The sequence below is a fragment of the Misgurnus anguillicaudatus genome, chromosome 5 (assembly GCF_027580225.2).
Source record: "Misgurnus anguillicaudatus chromosome 5, ASM2758022v2, whole genome shotgun sequence".
Classification (NCBI taxonomy): Eukaryota; Metazoa; Chordata; class Actinopteri; order Cypriniformes; family Cobitidae; genus Misgurnus; species Misgurnus anguillicaudatus.
Genome location: NC_073341.2, coordinates 16,314,031 through 16,330,459, shown reverse-complemented (window position 1 = coordinate 16,330,459; position 16,429 = coordinate 16,314,031). Strand labels below are relative to the sequence as shown.

The 16,429-nt window shown below is 39.6% G+C and overlaps 3 protein-coding genes across 3 annotated transcripts; 2 read left to right on the top strand and 1 right to left on the bottom strand.

The window, feature by feature from the left end:
- Positions 1–1,040: 1,040 nt before the first annotated feature.
- On the bottom strand, positions 1,041–6,360 carry ccdc157 (coiled-coil domain containing 157). The gene is made up of 9 exons (XM_055168177.2): positions 5,872–6,360; positions 5,417–5,579; positions 4,794–5,231; positions 2,785–2,998; positions 2,629–2,706; positions 2,267–2,436; positions 1,996–2,172; positions 1,665–1,833; positions 1,041–1,591 (listed from the first exon to the last, which is right to left on the bottom strand). The coding sequence occupies exons 1-9, from the start codon at positions 6,117–6,119 to the stop codon at positions 1,230–1,232; spliced, it is 2,019 nt and encodes a 672-aa protein (XP_055024152.2). The 5' UTR covers positions 6,120–6,360; the 3' UTR covers positions 1,041–1,229.
- Positions 6,361–6,541: 181 nt separating this feature from the next.
- On the top strand, positions 6,542–11,337 carry sf3a1 (splicing factor 3a, subunit 1). The gene is made up of 15 exons (XM_073867643.1): positions 6,542–6,702; positions 7,077–7,186; positions 7,276–7,477; positions 7,632–7,889; positions 8,006–8,080; positions 8,271–8,421; positions 8,530–8,726; positions 8,871–8,988; positions 9,109–9,416; positions 9,525–9,773; positions 9,887–10,091; positions 10,180–10,340; positions 10,458–10,559; positions 10,660–10,735; positions 10,871–11,337. The coding sequence occupies exons 1-15, from the start codon at positions 6,655–6,657 to the stop codon at positions 10,966–10,968; spliced, it is 2,358 nt and encodes a 785-aa protein (XP_073723744.1). The 5' UTR covers positions 6,542–6,654; the 3' UTR covers positions 10,969–11,337.
- Positions 11,338–11,553: 216 nt separating this feature from the next.
- pold2 (polymerase (DNA directed), delta 2, regulatory subunit) lies at positions 11,554–16,363 on the top strand. The gene is made up of 11 exons (XM_055168178.2): positions 11,554–11,717; positions 11,995–12,210; positions 12,297–12,418; positions 12,501–12,624; positions 12,801–12,915; positions 13,042–13,240; positions 13,333–13,413; positions 13,619–13,776; positions 13,883–14,010; positions 15,886–15,987; positions 16,101–16,363. Exons 2-11 carry the CDS (start codon positions 11,997–11,999, stop codon positions 16,259–16,261), a joined length of 1,404 nt encoding a protein of 467 aa, XP_055024153.2. The 5' UTR covers positions 11,554–11,717; positions 11,995–11,996; the 3' UTR covers positions 16,262–16,363.
- Positions 16,364–16,429: the final 66 nt, after the last annotated feature.

The following is a 16,429-nucleotide window of genomic DNA, read 5'->3' as shown; positions in this document are numbered from 1 at the left end:
TATTTCTCCTCAATAATGACATTTAATGAGCTTTAGAAGCAGAGCGCACATGCACGAGGCGCCCACCATGACGTGTTTTTTAAAAAGATTTTTCGTGCCTACAGTTGGCCAGATTCAAACTTTGTAAAGCGCGGGAACAAATAAATCAGCCGGTAATGTGATATCTGACGGCCCTGCCCAAGATCATTTTACTTTCGGTTTTATTCAGGAGGTGGCTGTATGCCCATAGACATTATATACGTAGACACCTCGTAGACTGAGCTGCCTATTGGAGCTAACGTATCGCGCGGCCGCCATCTTGGATGGGTCTCCATTGCGCTCCCTTGCATTCATTTCTAATGAGGAATAATCATAACTCCCCTCATTTTTACCGGATTTTCACACGGTTTGCATTGAAGCGCCATCTAGTGGCTGTTGCCAAAAACGAATCAGAGTTTCCCCTCTTGTTCTCTTTGCTACAGAGCTTTGACGACTCTGTCACAACAAACCCCCCCCCCCCCCCCGTTTTATAGCAACTTTCCATTGCCTCCTCATGCCTGTATCAAATGTGAAGAAAAAAAAGCGAGAGATCATGAGAGAGAGTACCAGTTCCTGCTGAACATTGACATAATATTATAAATAATAACGTAAAATAACCAAATTGATTGTTCAATCTTACTTGTGAAATGTAATCCCATGTGATCTGTAATCAATACTGCACAGGTTATTGCAACAGTAAGCTGGACAAAAAACGGGCATAGTTGCTTTCTTTCCGTTAACTCCCATTGACTCTGGTGCTAGCGTACAGTGAGGAGACCCATCCAATATGGCGCCGCCGCTTGATGCGTTCCAGCACGTCATGAGGTGTCTACGTATATAATGTTAAATGTGTATGGCCTGGAGAGTGTATGACAGTGTTAACAAAAAAATTAACACAATTTACCATAATATTATATTTCTTTATCATAAATAAAAACCGAATTATATTTAAATGAATGCTTAAATTAATATTATATGAACAATTTGTAAATAAAAAAACGAATAATTTGTCAATCAGCTTCTTTTTGCATCATACTGGGTTGAAAAGTGACAGTTTTTCAGTGCAAGCATTAAACTCATTGACTTACAAGAAAAGTTCAATCATTTTTTAAACACATTTTTTCATGTGAAATGCCAAATGTACTGTACAATGTATGATCAATGTTATACAAATGAATTAAATACAAGTCACTTTAATCCATTAAGTGACATCACTTCCTCCTGCGGCGTGTGCCTGCAGACCGGATGCTGGCAGCATGGCGGATTTTCATATACGTTTCTCCTGCATCTTGATTGAGAGAGAGGCAGAGCGTCTGATGATGAAGTATGGAGGAAGGGGAGGTGGAAGAAGAGGTGGTGGGGTTGTCCAGCGATCTAATATCTGCAGCTTCACTGCCTCTGTCCATCTCTGCATCTCCACAGTCTGAAGATCCTGGTTCGTATCCTCTGCATTGAATGTCTTTCAATCTGGCAAGACTGCTGTTCAGGGAGGCGTTCTCCTGCTCCAGAACCCTGATCCTCAGTGAATTTGCTTTCAACTGTTGCTCCATATCACACATCACATCACCTGTAGCTGTGAAAGACAGATAGATATTGTTGTTACAGTAGTATAGATTTGTGTTTTTTATTTTCTTCAGATTTCTTACTTAGAGGTTTTGCTTGTGGATTAGGGTTCAGTTCAGGAAAGGCCACCAGTATCCTCTCTCTCTGGGCGGCTTGTGCTAACATCTCTTTCAGATGAGACACACTCTTCTCTAGTTCTGAGATTTCTACTTGCTGTTTCTCTTTCTCCATACAAAGTGAACTACATGTGGACTACAAAGAAAGAAATATGTGAAAATCTTCTTTTAAATATTATATTATAAGACAACAATAGCTCAACCAGTGGCGTACGATTTGGGCAATGGTTTGGGACTGGGCAAGGAAGAAGACTGGGTCAGAAATGACACACTTAGTGACTGTGTCTACATGCTTTACCTGTTGCTGTGTGAGTTGCTCTTGAAGTGAGTCCTTTTCTTGTATAATCTGTGTGAGTTTATCAGCAAGTTCAACTTTTTCGTCCTCACATTCTTCAAGACTACTCTGTAGATCATCAGTCTGCTGGACCAGAACATCTACACGCTTACACAGAGCATGTTGTTTCACCTGTAGCGCCTATGCAAGAATTGAACGCAAGAACTTAGGTACACTTTTTCATACACTTTTAAAATCAAACATACGCAAGAAATATGTATATGCTAATACACACCTCATACTGTCGTTGCACGCTATGGGACTTGGCTTTTTCTTTATCTAACAGTGCCTGTGTGCTTCTGAGCTCCTTCTCCAGGTTTTCCTTTCTTTCCTCCACCTCTCTTAACATGGTCTCCAGTGAATGCAGATGGAGAACTTCTTCCTTTAATGATGCTCTCTCACGTTCTATACAGATATGGATCAGTACAGAATCTATTACCATCCCAAAACTTACTCTTGTAGACCACATTATTAGCTTTGACTATTACGGATGCCTGCACTGATACTGCAACAAACTTAATCTAGGTAATAGGTCATTCAGATTTTATTCCAGTTCCACTGTTTCATACAGTACTTTAATGATGATGCCCTACTTACCAAGACTCTGTATTGCCTCTGTTTGCGAATTTACTTCTGCTGTCAATTCAGTATTTTTGTCCTCCAACAACATCATACCTGATAACATGTAAAATTACAGATTATTTCAGTTAATTTAGGTATGATTTTACATTAGTTTCAGACTTGGGTACCCACCTCTCTTTAACTCCTCCTGTTCCTGCTTTAGTTTCTTCACAGCTCCCTCTCCTGTGGCCTTCACCTCCTTCATTCTGCGCTCCCACTCCTCCTCCGTTCTCCTCCTCTGTTCCTTCTCTCTGAAAACTGTCTCTGTTAGCTGCTTTCTTACATTCTCTCGTTCAATCTCGGTCTCTTTTAGTTTCTTTTTCAGTGGCTCCACAGTTTCTCTCACCTTAAATTCATATTAAGCATGAGTGAAATTTAACATACTGTAAATTAACCAAAATGGGTACAACCACAAAAAATACCAAAACAAAAATTACCAGGTACTCAATAAAGTACTTTAGGAGGTAAAGTACCGTACAATGTTAAATACATCATAATTTATTAATATTTGTGTAACATTTAATATCTTTATCATAAAAATACTGTATACTGTACTTTATACAGTGGTTATCATTATGGACACTTAATCAGCATATGACAATTGACAGTTGACTAATACATCTTGATTTTAAAGGGGAACCTTTTATGCAAAATCCATGTTTACAAGGTGTTTAGACATAACTGTGCTGGCAGTGTGTGAACACAACAACCCTACAATGAAATAAATCAACCCACTCCTTTTTAATCCACATTAAACCGCAGCATTCTCATTAGACATGCTGTTTTGATTCTCTTGTTAAAGGTGTCATATTATGATATATTTTTTAAAGATGTAAAATAAGTCTTTGGTGCCCCCAGAGTGCTTATGTGAAGTTTTAGCTCAAAATACACCACAGATAATTTAATAGGATGTTAAAATTTCCATTTTGTAGGTCTGAGCAAAAATGTGCCGTTTTGCAAAGATGAGCTTATAAAATGCAGACACTAATCGCAATGATGGTGGTTTGTTGAAATTGAAACTCAATTGTGCTTTCAAATATTTTTTTCTCTCTCTCTTTCTTTCTGCACTAAATGGCAGTGCCATGGTTGGATAGTGCAGATTAAGGGGCGGTATTATTGTAATTGGCCTTGCTACCTACCTCACAAAACAGGGAAATCTGAACAACCTCTTTCACATGCTTGCAAAAAATGGCTTACCAAAACAAAGTTACTGGGTTGATCTTTATCACGTTTTACAGATTGATAGAAGCACTGTGTGGACCCAATTATAGCACTTAAACATGGAAAAATTTCACGCTATGACCCCTTTAATGTGATGTCACACAAACAAAGCCCCACCCATGGGCACTGACTGACTGGTTAATTTTACCAAAAAACTTTTCTAAATGTGTGTTTTAGCATATTGTAGAGCTAAATGCAGCTAAACAGACTATTGTCTTATATCTATTTCTAACCAAAAGATGAAAACAGCGCTTTTTTGCTTCCACCCAAAAAGGGTCATGCTATAACAAATGATCTATTTGTGAAGCTAAAACTTCACACACACACTCTAGGCACACCTGAGACTTATATTACATCTTGTTAAAATGGGCATAATAGTTACATCGTGTACTAAGACCGACAGAAAATTAAAAGTTGTGATTTTCTAGGCAGATATGGCTAGGAACTATACTCTCATTCTGGCGTAATATTCAAGGACTTTGCTGATGTAACATGGCTGCAGCAGTCGTAGTGATATTACATACTACCCGAAAATAGTCCCCTGCCATTGAAAATTACTAAGGGGACTATTTTTGGCTGCTGAATAATATCATTGCGCCTCCTGCAGCCATGTTACAGCTGAAAGTCCTTAATTATTATGCCAGAATGAGAGTATAGTCCTATGACATATCTGCCTAGAAAATCGCAACTTAAGTCAAGTTTTAAATAGGAAAAATAGCTAACCTTTTTGGTTATTTTTTTGCGTGATGCTAATGGTCTAATCAGATTTAATGGATTATGCTAAGCTATGCTAAAAGTGGAAGCGCCAGACTCGGAGATCAGCTGAAGTGGAATGTCCCTTTAAACAAAATGACATTGGTGGACAGACATATTATTTATACATATTATTTATTATGTAACTACCAAATTCAACCCCTCACCTCCAGGACATGTTTTCCCACACGGCTCATATCTCTACGCTGCTCACTCGCCCACTGAGACACATCACATGCAGATAAGTGACCCAGCTTCAGTGGTTCATCCATGTTCACCAGCAGGTCCTTCAGGGAGCAAGGCAACCCCAGAGACTGGCACAGAGATATTACAGCTTCACCCGTTTCCTTCATACTCGCGTGCACACAAGCACAGGTCTCACAGGACACAGGCTTTGACACTGAGGTCTGACAGCTCACAGTGTGGCTAGATGATGAGATGCATGACACAGAGGAACATACGGTAGATGCTCTTCTACTGTTGGAAGTGAAACCTGGAGTGCTTGAATTGGTGCTAATCATAGAAGTGCTCTGTGTTTGGTGTGTTTTCATGGAAGAAGTGCTTGGCGTTGTTTCAGGACTGTGTTCAGGTATATTACTGATACTCTGCAAAAACAGATCAGATTGTGCCAGTGAACTTTAGCTTGTTGCCAAATGAATGAATTTAGGAAAATAAATTTGATGTTTATGTTTGTTTCAGTGCATCATTACAGCAAAAATGTTAAAGTTCTAGTTAAATGCTATATAATAGATAATGTAGATCTATAATAGAAGTTAACCAGTCTTCTTACCCTTTGAACTTGCGGATGACCAAGTTCAAGTAAATTTTTCCAATAAAGTTTAACCAAAGGACCAATAGAAAGAGGAGCACCATTTTGACCAGATGATAAAGCTCTCTGCTTCCCAAGCAATTGCTCGGCATGAACATTAAAACTCTGAAGTAGAAGCATTAACCTGAGTCACACACATAAATACTTAAAATCATATGAGGAACATACATTTTCAACATCAACTTCATTAATAAAAGCAAAAAATATAATTTTATAATGCATAGGCTACCTTAAATAGTTAGGGATGTTGTAAAACTTCTATTCATTGTATTAATATACAAATATACATATTTAAATGCATTGAATATACATACTACGTGTCACAAATGCTTCCTAATGACCTACTAATGAAACTCTAAGAAATTAATCATATTTAATAAAATAAATATTTTAGATATTAAACTTTCCTAACTTACCTGTCCACTACCAGCTCTAGTAAAACTATATGTGAGTGCTGACTGAACTCTTCCTCGCCATCTATATAATCATACTCTCCCAAAAGCTTGACCAGATCCAGATTACATGACAGTTTATCGGGAAACTTCCATGATGGGAAAAGTACAGGTCCAGTCTCTGAGAAAACATCCAGAACTCCTCCCTGTAAATCAATAAGATCTCTCCGAAGACTCTCGATACAGTCCTGACGACCTAAAAGATGCGTCATTGTCCAACAGACCAGCACAGGCCTTGAAACGTGACTTTCTTTAGGAATTGCCACAACAATAAGATGAGCATTAGATGTATTTACATCAGATCTCCATGGTTACTTGTAGACTGTATCATTACATCTCATACATCATGCGGAACCGCGCAGATCAATTTGGGTCTGATAACAAAGTATCGCGAGAGCGATTCAAACGCGGAGCTGTCGACTCGCTCTCGCGGTACATTTATGTCACATAACGGACAGACTGCGCAGCGCTGGTTAAAGTCGAACACACGTCCTCGCTTGAACATCATTTCCCACAATTCCCCGTCACCTTGATACCGGAAGTGATTTCTTTTGCTGTCGGTTCTGTTGTGTGGCTGTTGTGTTGGCGCCATCCGAGAGGTTAGTAAAGTTAACCCGTGTACCTAAATTCACAATTTTTACGACTCTATTGCTTTTATATAACAAATCACACTCCACCAACAAAAATCTTTTTGTATTGTTTTAGTGTGTTTGATTCAGACAGAGAAGCGCGTGTGGAGTTGCAGTCATGCCGCCTGGGCCTGTGCAGATCGTGCAGCCGGAGCCAAACAACAAGGTAGGATGCAAACTAGTTCACCATTTATTTGTTTTAGAGATATTACTTTAAATATGTGTCTGTTTTATATTGTTTTTCTCATGTTTGTTTCACATAAGCATACAAACATGATCGTAATTCATAATGTTTACAGTGAAAGGAATATACTGTAATAAATAGAGTGGATAGACTTCACGTATATCATAGTACTGTTTAAACTTTGTCCAGTTAAAATCTCCATTATAATTCATAAATAAATATATTTTTATTGCATTAACATAGTTCTTGAATTCATGTATTTTTGCAATACTATAAAAATATGTGTGTAATAAAGCTTTGTATGTGAGGCATTGCGTAGCGCACCAAACAGCTTATCATAATGTTTTAATGAATAGCCCGATGAGCAGAAAGAAGAGACTCCAGCCACGAAGCCCATCGTGGGAATCATCTACCCACCTCCTGAAGTCCGAAACATTGTTGACAAGACAGCTAGCTTTGTGGCCAGGTATGACGTCATGCATTTTATGTAATGCAAAGTTTCATTGTTGTTCTCTTGTTACACGTATTAATAAACAACTTTCCTTTCATTCTAAGAAATGGACCAGAGTTTGAAGCCAGAATTCGACAGAATGAGATCAACAACCCGAAATTCAACTTCCTCAACCCTACCGACCCTTATCATGCCTACTACCGCCACAAGGTCAATGAATTCAAGGAGGGTAAAGCTCAGGAACCGTCCGCAGCGGTCCCTAAAGTCATGCAACAACAAGCATCATCACAACAGCTTCCTCAGAAGGTCAGGAACCTGCTATTGACTTTAAATGCAACATCTTAGCGTTGTTTAGTGACTTTAAAATGAATTAAGTTAAGGGGAAAAAAACATTCATGTTAAAATGTTCATAGATTGATCTGTTATTAAGAGCTGATAAATTGTGGGCTTGTGTTCTTAGGTTCAAGCGCAGGTTATTCATGAAAGCATGGTACCCAAGGAGCCTCCACCTGAGTATGAGTTCATGGCCGATCCTCCCTCCATCTCCGCCTTTGATCTGGATGTGGTGAAGCTGACCGCACAGTTTGTCGCCCGAAATGGTCGTCAGTTTCTGACGCAGCTGATGCAAAAGGAGCAGAGGAACTACCAGTTTGACTTCCTGCGACCTCAGCACAGCTTGTTCAACTACTTTACCAAACTGGTCGAGCAGTACACAAAGGTACAGCAGTAATACTGGCAAACATGCATAGTTAAATAAAGAATAGTTTCATGGGTAAAAAAAATAGTTATTTAAGTGTGACAGTCAATTAATTAAAATATTTTGTTTGCCTTCAGGTTCTGATCCCCCCAAAAGGTCTTCTGATAAAATTGAAGAAGGAAGCAGAGAATCCTCCTGATGTCCTGGACCAGGTAACTATAAAATGCATACAAAGTACATAATAAATGGATGGTGTGGAGTTGGTGTATTATGTTTATGCAATAAGGAATTTGCCTGTGTGATGCATTAAATGTTATCATAATGGCATGACAGTCACAAGAAAGATAATCACAGAGATCAGATTGACGTAATGATGGATCTCTCTTCTTTGTTCTTTGTCAGGTGAGACATCGTGTGGAGTGGGCCAAATTTCAGGAAAGAGAGCGAAAGAAGGAAGAAGAGGAGCGAGAGAAGGAGCGAGTGGCTTATGCTCAGATAGACTGGCATGATTTTGTGGTAGTGGAGACTGTGGACTTTCAGCCTCATGAACAGGGTGAGCATTATCTTAATTTTCTTGGTTTCAAGAGCGTTGGTGTGATCATTACAAATACAGATCTCACATTTGATGTATGATAATGAAGAAGATGTTTACACATTGCAGGTAATTTCCCTCCTCCTACGACCCCTGAGGAACTGGGTGCTCGTATCTTGATCCAGGAGCGCTATGAGAAGTTCGGAGAGAGCGAGGAGGTTGAGATGGAGGTAGAAAGTGAAGATGAAGAGGATGAGAGGGAGACCAGACAAGATGGACATACCTCTCAGATGGACCAAGACACACAACTGCAGGACATGGACGAGGTGAGACGACCGGGTTGCTAAAATTATATCAGACATTAGAGATGTTATATAAACGTGTATCAGTGTAAATAAGCAACTTTTAGAAATATATTACTCGTTTATTGCTCCGTGACTGACTACAATGTGTTCTTCCTTTCTTAATAGGGCTCTGATGAAGATGAAGATGGTGTGAAGGCTCCTCTGCCTCCTGATAACCCTCTGCCACCTCCTCTGCCCCCCACCCCAGACCATGTTATTATTCGCAGAGATTACGACCCCAAGGGTAAGAAATCGACAATATCTTTTTATAAACACATTGACAATATCAGTCCCAAACAGTTAATATTTTTTATTGTTTATTACTCTTCGATTTTCCATTCCAACCTATCTATTTTCTTTTAAGCCTCTAAGCCTCAAGCTCCTGTCACCACCTCTGATGAATACCTCATCTCGCCAATTACCGGTGAGAGGATCCCAGCCAGTAAGATGCAGGAGCACATGCGCATCGGACTGCTGGACCCGCGCTGGCTGGAGCAGCGTGACCGAAGCATCCGCGAGCGTCAGATCGAGGAGGAGGTGTACGCTCCCGGCCTGGACATCGAGAGCAGCCTGAAACAGCTGGCCGAGAGACGTACCGATATCTTCGGTGTGGAAGAAACGGCCATTGGTAAGAAGATTGGAGAGGAGGAGATACAGAAACCAGAGGAGAAGGTAAGGCAGATGTGGTAGTTATATGTAGGTACATACTTGTTTGTAGTGATCTGGTGGATGTGGTCCACTTTTCGAGTGCTTAGCTAACACCTAATTCCTCATCTTCAGGTCACATGGGATGGTCACTCGGGCAGTATGGCTCGTACCCAACAGGCGGCTCAGGCTAACATCACCCTGCAGGAGCAGATTGAGGCCATCCATAAAGCTAAAGGTCTGGTGCAAGAGGACGACACCAAGGAAAAGATCGGTCCAAGCAAGCCCAATGAGATGCCACAGCAACCTCTGCTCTCAGCAGCCCCCAGTATGCCCAAACCCAGCCCACCAGTCAACACCATGCCTGGACCCACACCTGTTATGAGTCTCATTCTGTATCAGAATTTATGAAGATGGATTTGATTGTGACAAATACAAAATAAACTTATCATAACTTTGAATTTGGTCGTATTTAATATGCATTTGTTTTTCAGATGGCGCCCCCAGTGCGGACCACCTTGCTTCCGGCTGTTCCGGTCATACCCCGTCCCCCAGTGGCCCCTGTGGTGCGTCTGGCCCCCGGGCAGGTTCTGGCCCCCATGCCGCCCATGCTGCACGCCCCCCGCATCAATGTTGTGCCCATGCCACCCCCCGCACCACACATCATGGCACCCAGACCTCCACCTATGGTGGTTCCTACTGGTGAGTGTCTTAAATAACAAAACAGTGGTTATTATGTTGGCTAATTTTGTGATGTTTGTAAAGCACTCTTTTTTTCTGTGTTAAATAGCGTTTGTACCTGCTCCACCGGTTCCTCAACCTCCCAGTAGTGTTTCCGCCCCACATCCTCCTTCTCACCCTCCACCTCCTCACGATGATGAACCCTCCAGCAAGAAGATGAAGACTGAGGACAACCTGATTCCAGAAGAAGAGTTCTTGCGTAGGAACAAGGTAAACACTGATGTAACAAACTTCAAGGTGGACTTAGCAGGAGCAGTAAATAAAATCAAGGTGTCTCATGTGAATTATAAATAATTATTTAGTGCTTATTTTTTGTTTTCTTTTTAGGGACCTGTTGCAGTTAAGGTGCAGGTACCCAACATGCAAGACAAGACCGAATGGAAGCTCAGTGGTCAAGTGCTCAACTTTAACTTGCCTCTCACAGACCAGGTGTCTGAGCCCATCGACACATTTATTTATACTAATTAAACTTTTTGAATTAATAAAATTATCTGTTCGTGTTAATAAACCGTTCATTATTTTTTCACAGGTGTCTGTCATCAAGGTTAAAATTCATGAGGCCACTGGTATGCCTGCTGGAAAACAGAAACTGCAGTATGAGGGTAGTGTAATGCGTATGCAATATCAGTGGTCAATATTGATTCAGAAATATTGATCTCATTAATGGGTAGTTATAAAATCATTCAGTATAAAGTACTTGAAACCTAAGATGTCATATTGTGTTTGTTTTCTTCAGGGTATTTTCATCAAAGATTCCAACTCTCTGGCTTATTACAACATGAACAATGGATCCGTCATTCATCTTGCCCTTAAGGAGAGAGGAGGAAGAAAGAAGTAGTTTATTTTTGGTGTTCACTACACTTCTTAGTTCCAGTTAAACAGTTAAACATTGCTTGTAATCCTGCTTATATACATCACAGATCCTGTGTTGTGCTTTTAAGCAGAGATCTAATACAAAGTAATAATGTGTTTAAGAGATTCAGTATGTGAATGATTTATTGTCACAACACATCTTTGTCATAGATTTTCAGCACACTGTCAGATTTAACATTGTTTTCAATTGCTCTTTTATTGAAGTGATTGTATAAAATGTCGTTGCAAAAATGTAAAATTCAACTTGGAAACATCACATTTTGTGGGATGCATAAGTACTTTAAGGACTCTTGGGTAAATGTCCCCAATAAATTTGATATATAAAAGACTGTCATTGGCTGTACTGTTCTTTCTTTACTCACACAGATAGGCATTGTGTATTTTTACATTTTGGTCATTAAGTTATTATTTTTTATAATGAATACAAATAATCAGTAATTCATGTGGTGTTTATTAAAATCGAGTGATTTCTCTATGCTAAGAGCCAGTCTCTTTTGAACTTTTATCACATATTTCTGTTTACGGTGACTTTTATTTTGAAGGCGAGTGAATGAATGGCGGAAGCGCGTCACATTTACTTGCGGTCGTAGGTGAAATATTTAGCGGGAGATACCAAAAATCAACATAAAAGAGGTCGGCCTGTTTTTCTCTTTAAATGACCACATAATCAAACCTGATTTACAACATATTGTAACGTTACAAATAAGAGATACGGTAAGACAATATATTTAAAAACTAACGTTACTGAGTAGTTAGCACACATTAGACGAAAATGATTTATGTAAGACTTTTAATGTAAGGTTAACCGATGTGTTTATAAGACATAAAGGTGAAACTTGTGTTCATATTAAATGACAAAAATGTGTAATTTAATGTAACTTTATTTAAAGGCTAATTAAGTGCGCACACCATGCGATATCTAAACATTGAGAGTGACGTTGGGCATTGTTACGGTAAAATAACCTGACTCTTTCTTGACATGTGCCCTCAGTCATGTTTTCAGACGTGATTGTGCCTAAAGACACGCTGTTAAATCCTCCGAATTACGAGGAGCCTGTGTTTGACCGCCATGAGCCTTCATACAGCGGCTGTTCGGAGCACTTTCGCATCGGCGACCGCAGCTTCAGCCGCCAGTACGCGCACATCTACGCCACGAGACTCATGCAGATGAGACCAATCCTCAACAACAGAGCCATACAGAAGTGGGGTCAGTATCTGGCATTCATCACTGTTTTAATGGCACATTTAAAGATTTAAAGAGAGATCTCTTACATCAGGAAATTTGTGTTACAGGTTCTGACGTGCCCATAAGAAAGCTTTGCGATCTACAGATGGGTGAGCACTGTATAATAGTGGGCACTTTATTCAAACACATGGAGCTGCAGCCCTCCATCCTGAAGGAGATCAGTGAGGAGGTGAATACATGAACACCATTAGCCATTATGAACTCTATATGTCTGCCATGTATTCATGTTTTTTACTTTTGTACATCCTCAGCACAATTTATTGCCCCAGCCACCACGTGCAAAATACATCAGCCAATCAGATGAGCTTATTCTGGAGGATGAACTGCAGAGGATTAAACTAGAGGGGAATATAGACACACCTAAATTTGTAACTGGTATGAGTGAACAAATCTTGTATACATTAATGTGTTGGTCATCATATGCATCTGTGTGTGTGTGTGTGTGTGTGTGTGTGTGTGTGTGTGTGTGTAGTGCCCTATGTTGTTATGTATGCTTGTGTACACAGGTTTGTCTTAATCTTTATGCTATTGTTGTGAAATTAATTTTTTAGGAAGTGTAATTGCCATCATGGGTGCTGAGAAAAACGATGGTAAATTTACTGTTGAAGACTACTGCTTGGCTGACCTTCCTCCACAGGCAACCAGAAAGCCTCCTAGCTTTGACAGGTACATACACACACCCATTTTCAGATGCTTAATCAAAACTGTGTATCGTATTAGGTGTTTTGACAATTGGCACCTCTTGTATCCTCCCTACATCTGTAATTTTGGCTGCTTTTATGGCTGCTTCAGGTTTGTGCTTCTCGCCTCTGGTCTGGGGTTGAACGGCAGCGGAGCAGACAGCATGATGGGATTGCAGCTTTTGATTGACATGGTAACCGGTCATCTCGGCGACCAGGGGGAGCAGAATGGAGCAGCTTCCATTTCCAGGGTCATATTAGCTGGAAACCTGTTGAGTCAGAGCACCCAAGACAAAGACTCCACAACAAAGGTGTGCAAATGGGTCTTACGTTTTAGACAGTGCAAACCTGATGAAATATTTCTGTAGTCTTTGCTTAATAAATCTTAATTTCTTATCTAAAGGCTAAGTACCTGACTAAGAAGACTCAAGCTGCAAGTGTGGATGCTATCAGGCTGCTGGATGAGCTCCTTGTTCAGCTAGTAGTGAGTATTTTAGGCCTGGTTTTATTGGTTCTGTGCTAAATGGTGGACTTGATATGGGAAGTGTAAGTGCTGTGGGATTGTTTGCCTCTTAAGTCTATAAGACAGCAAGGCAGGGCAATATTTAGTGTTTTCTTAGTGTCATGTCATCCATATACTATTTTTTTATACTTCAGTGTTTCTAATCTTAATGATTTGTCCTATTTAGGCCTCTGTACCTGTGGATATCATGCCTGGCCAGTATGACCCAACAAATTACACCCTACCTCAGCAGCCTCTGCACCGCTGCATGTTTCCTCTGTCTGTACCTTACCCAACCCTGCAGCTGGTCAGCAACCCATACCAAGCCATCATAGATGATGTCCGGTGGGTGAACTGGGAGTTCTCGTAAACACTGTTAACTATCTTTATTATTCTGCATCATGGTCTGGTGATTAGTTAATAAGGTGTATGTATAATTTTGTGTTCATAGGTTCTTGGGCACAGCAGGACAGAATGTCAGTGATATTGCAAAGTACAGCAGTGTGGACGATCACTTGGAGATCCTTGAGACCACACTAAGACTCCGTCATTTGGCTCCCACCGCTCCAGACACACTGGGTTTGCATCTTCTTATTTTCAGAATGCTTTAGATTGCATTATACACTTATCCATCAGTGTGCGATTGACAAATGTATAAACTTTATTACATAGATTATTTTACAATTTTGCAAATGGGTTTAGGTAAAAGCCCTTTCAAGCAAAATGCTTTTAGAGGTAAACTATACTGCCCTACAAAGGCTAAGTGCAGTAACTACACAAACACTGAAACCGAGAAAAATGCTCTTAAAGTATTTTACACCAGCCAGTCAAACTGCAATTTTGGCACACGCGTTTCTCTGAAATTGGACAAAATTGAACCAGGAGACTTTGTCACAAGACACAACAGATCTTACAAAGCCAATTTCAACTCTTAACTCAATTTTGACCAAATGCGTAGTTGCTGTGCTTTGGCTTTGTAGGGCAGTAGCACTTTAACGGAAAACACCACAGTTTTTCAATATTTTACTATGTTCTTACCTTGACTTAGACAAATTAAAACATACCTATCTTTGCGCAGTGTGTGCACTTTTAATCTTTGTACTGTGCTAGCCTAGCCTCATTCATTTCTATGGTTCCATACAGGGATGAATTTAGAAGCCACCAAACACTTCCACGTTTTCCCTATTTAAAGACTGTTACATGAGTAGTTACAAAAGTAAATGTGGTGGCACAAAATAAAACTTGTTTGGAGCCATAGGAATGAATGGGGCTAGGCTAAATGCTAACACATTCAAAAAACACTGTACAAAGATTAAAAGTGCATGCATTGAAAAAAAGATGGGTAAACACTACAGTATCATACATGCTAGAAAGGCTGATGAGCGATTTTGTCACACGAAGTCCATTATATTCAATAACTCATAGCCAGGTTAAAGGCGGAGTCCACGATGTTTGAAAAACGCGTTGGAAAAGGAGACGGGCCGACTACCAAAACACACTTATAGCCAATCAAATCAAATCAAATGCCGGGTTGCGTATGTGTGGGGCGGGTCTATCAACAGAAGGTCCAGATTCTATTGGGGTAGGGGCGTGTTTGTTTAGGTGATTTCAAATATCAACATTGGCTTTCAAACATCATGGACTCCGCCTTTAAAAAGTAAACCCTTTAGTTACTTTGACTCTGTTTCTGCATAAGGATAAGATGAAGAAACGTAGAATGTGATGCAGTTATTTATTCAACACTGTTTAAACTAATCAAGGTAAACTAACATTGCAGTTTTCACACTCAATGCCGTTTTTCCAGTAACAAAACCAGAAGTTCTTCCACCTTCAAAAGTGGTCCCACCAATTAGATTACAGTTTAGAAGTTATGTTTCATCAGAAAAGCAGGCTTCACATTTGTGTTTTAGAACCCTTTTTACTATGCTTCCTTATAATAGATAGAGAGATACAACTTTATTGTCATTACATAGTAAGTACACCAACAAAATGTTGTTTAGCATCTACCAGAAGTGCAAATAGAAGAACTGTGCAAATAGATATGACAAATGTGTATATATGTACTATGAATAAATAGCAGGCTATGGCAAGAGTATGTATGTATGTATAGACTATATGTGCATACATAAGAGACTACGTAAGAGGATTAAATACAAAATATGTACAAGGAATCACATTATAACCTCACTATAAGCTTTATATATACACACAGTGAAAGACAAGTTAAAAATATTATGTTGTAGACACACAGATACAGTACAAAAACATATAGGGTGTATCCCTCCCTTAAAAATAAATGTAAAGACCAATGATTAAAAGCCTTTCTTTAATAAATTTATCATTCTTTAGTTTAATGAACTTTTTAATAAAAGCTTCACTGTCAGTATCTAATTAAACATTTGCACTTATATTTCCATATATCTTTTATAATGTAATGTTCTGTTAACCCTTCAGGTTGTTACCCGTTCTACCAGAAAGATCCCTTTATTCTGGAAGACTGCCCCCATGTGTACTTCAGTGGAAATGCTCCCAGCTTCCAAAGTAAACGTATCACAGGTGAATAGAAGACTATTTAGTTAATATATTAAATGCAGTATTTGTAACCTTATGTGTCTATGCTTTGCTACAGTCTGTTTGTTTAATAGTTTTTGTCTCTTTTGTTATTTCAGCACCTGAAGGTCAAGAAGTTCTCCTGGTAGCAATCCCAGAGTTCAGCAGCACACAGACGGCCTGTCTGGTGAACCTGAACACATTAGAATGTGAACCCATCTGCTTCTCATCATTTTCTACAGAGGATGATGAGGAGAACGAGATGAATATCAGCCATTAAACGCTCCAACATATGACACTTGTTACTGTAAACTTGCCTTGAACTAAAACTGGTAGCTTATGTGAGGATTATGTTAATAAAGACCCCTGTTTTGTACTAAAATGTCTTTTTCTATTTGTGGGTTTAAATTTTACATTGAAGTACTGATGTTATGGTTTACATAACTTT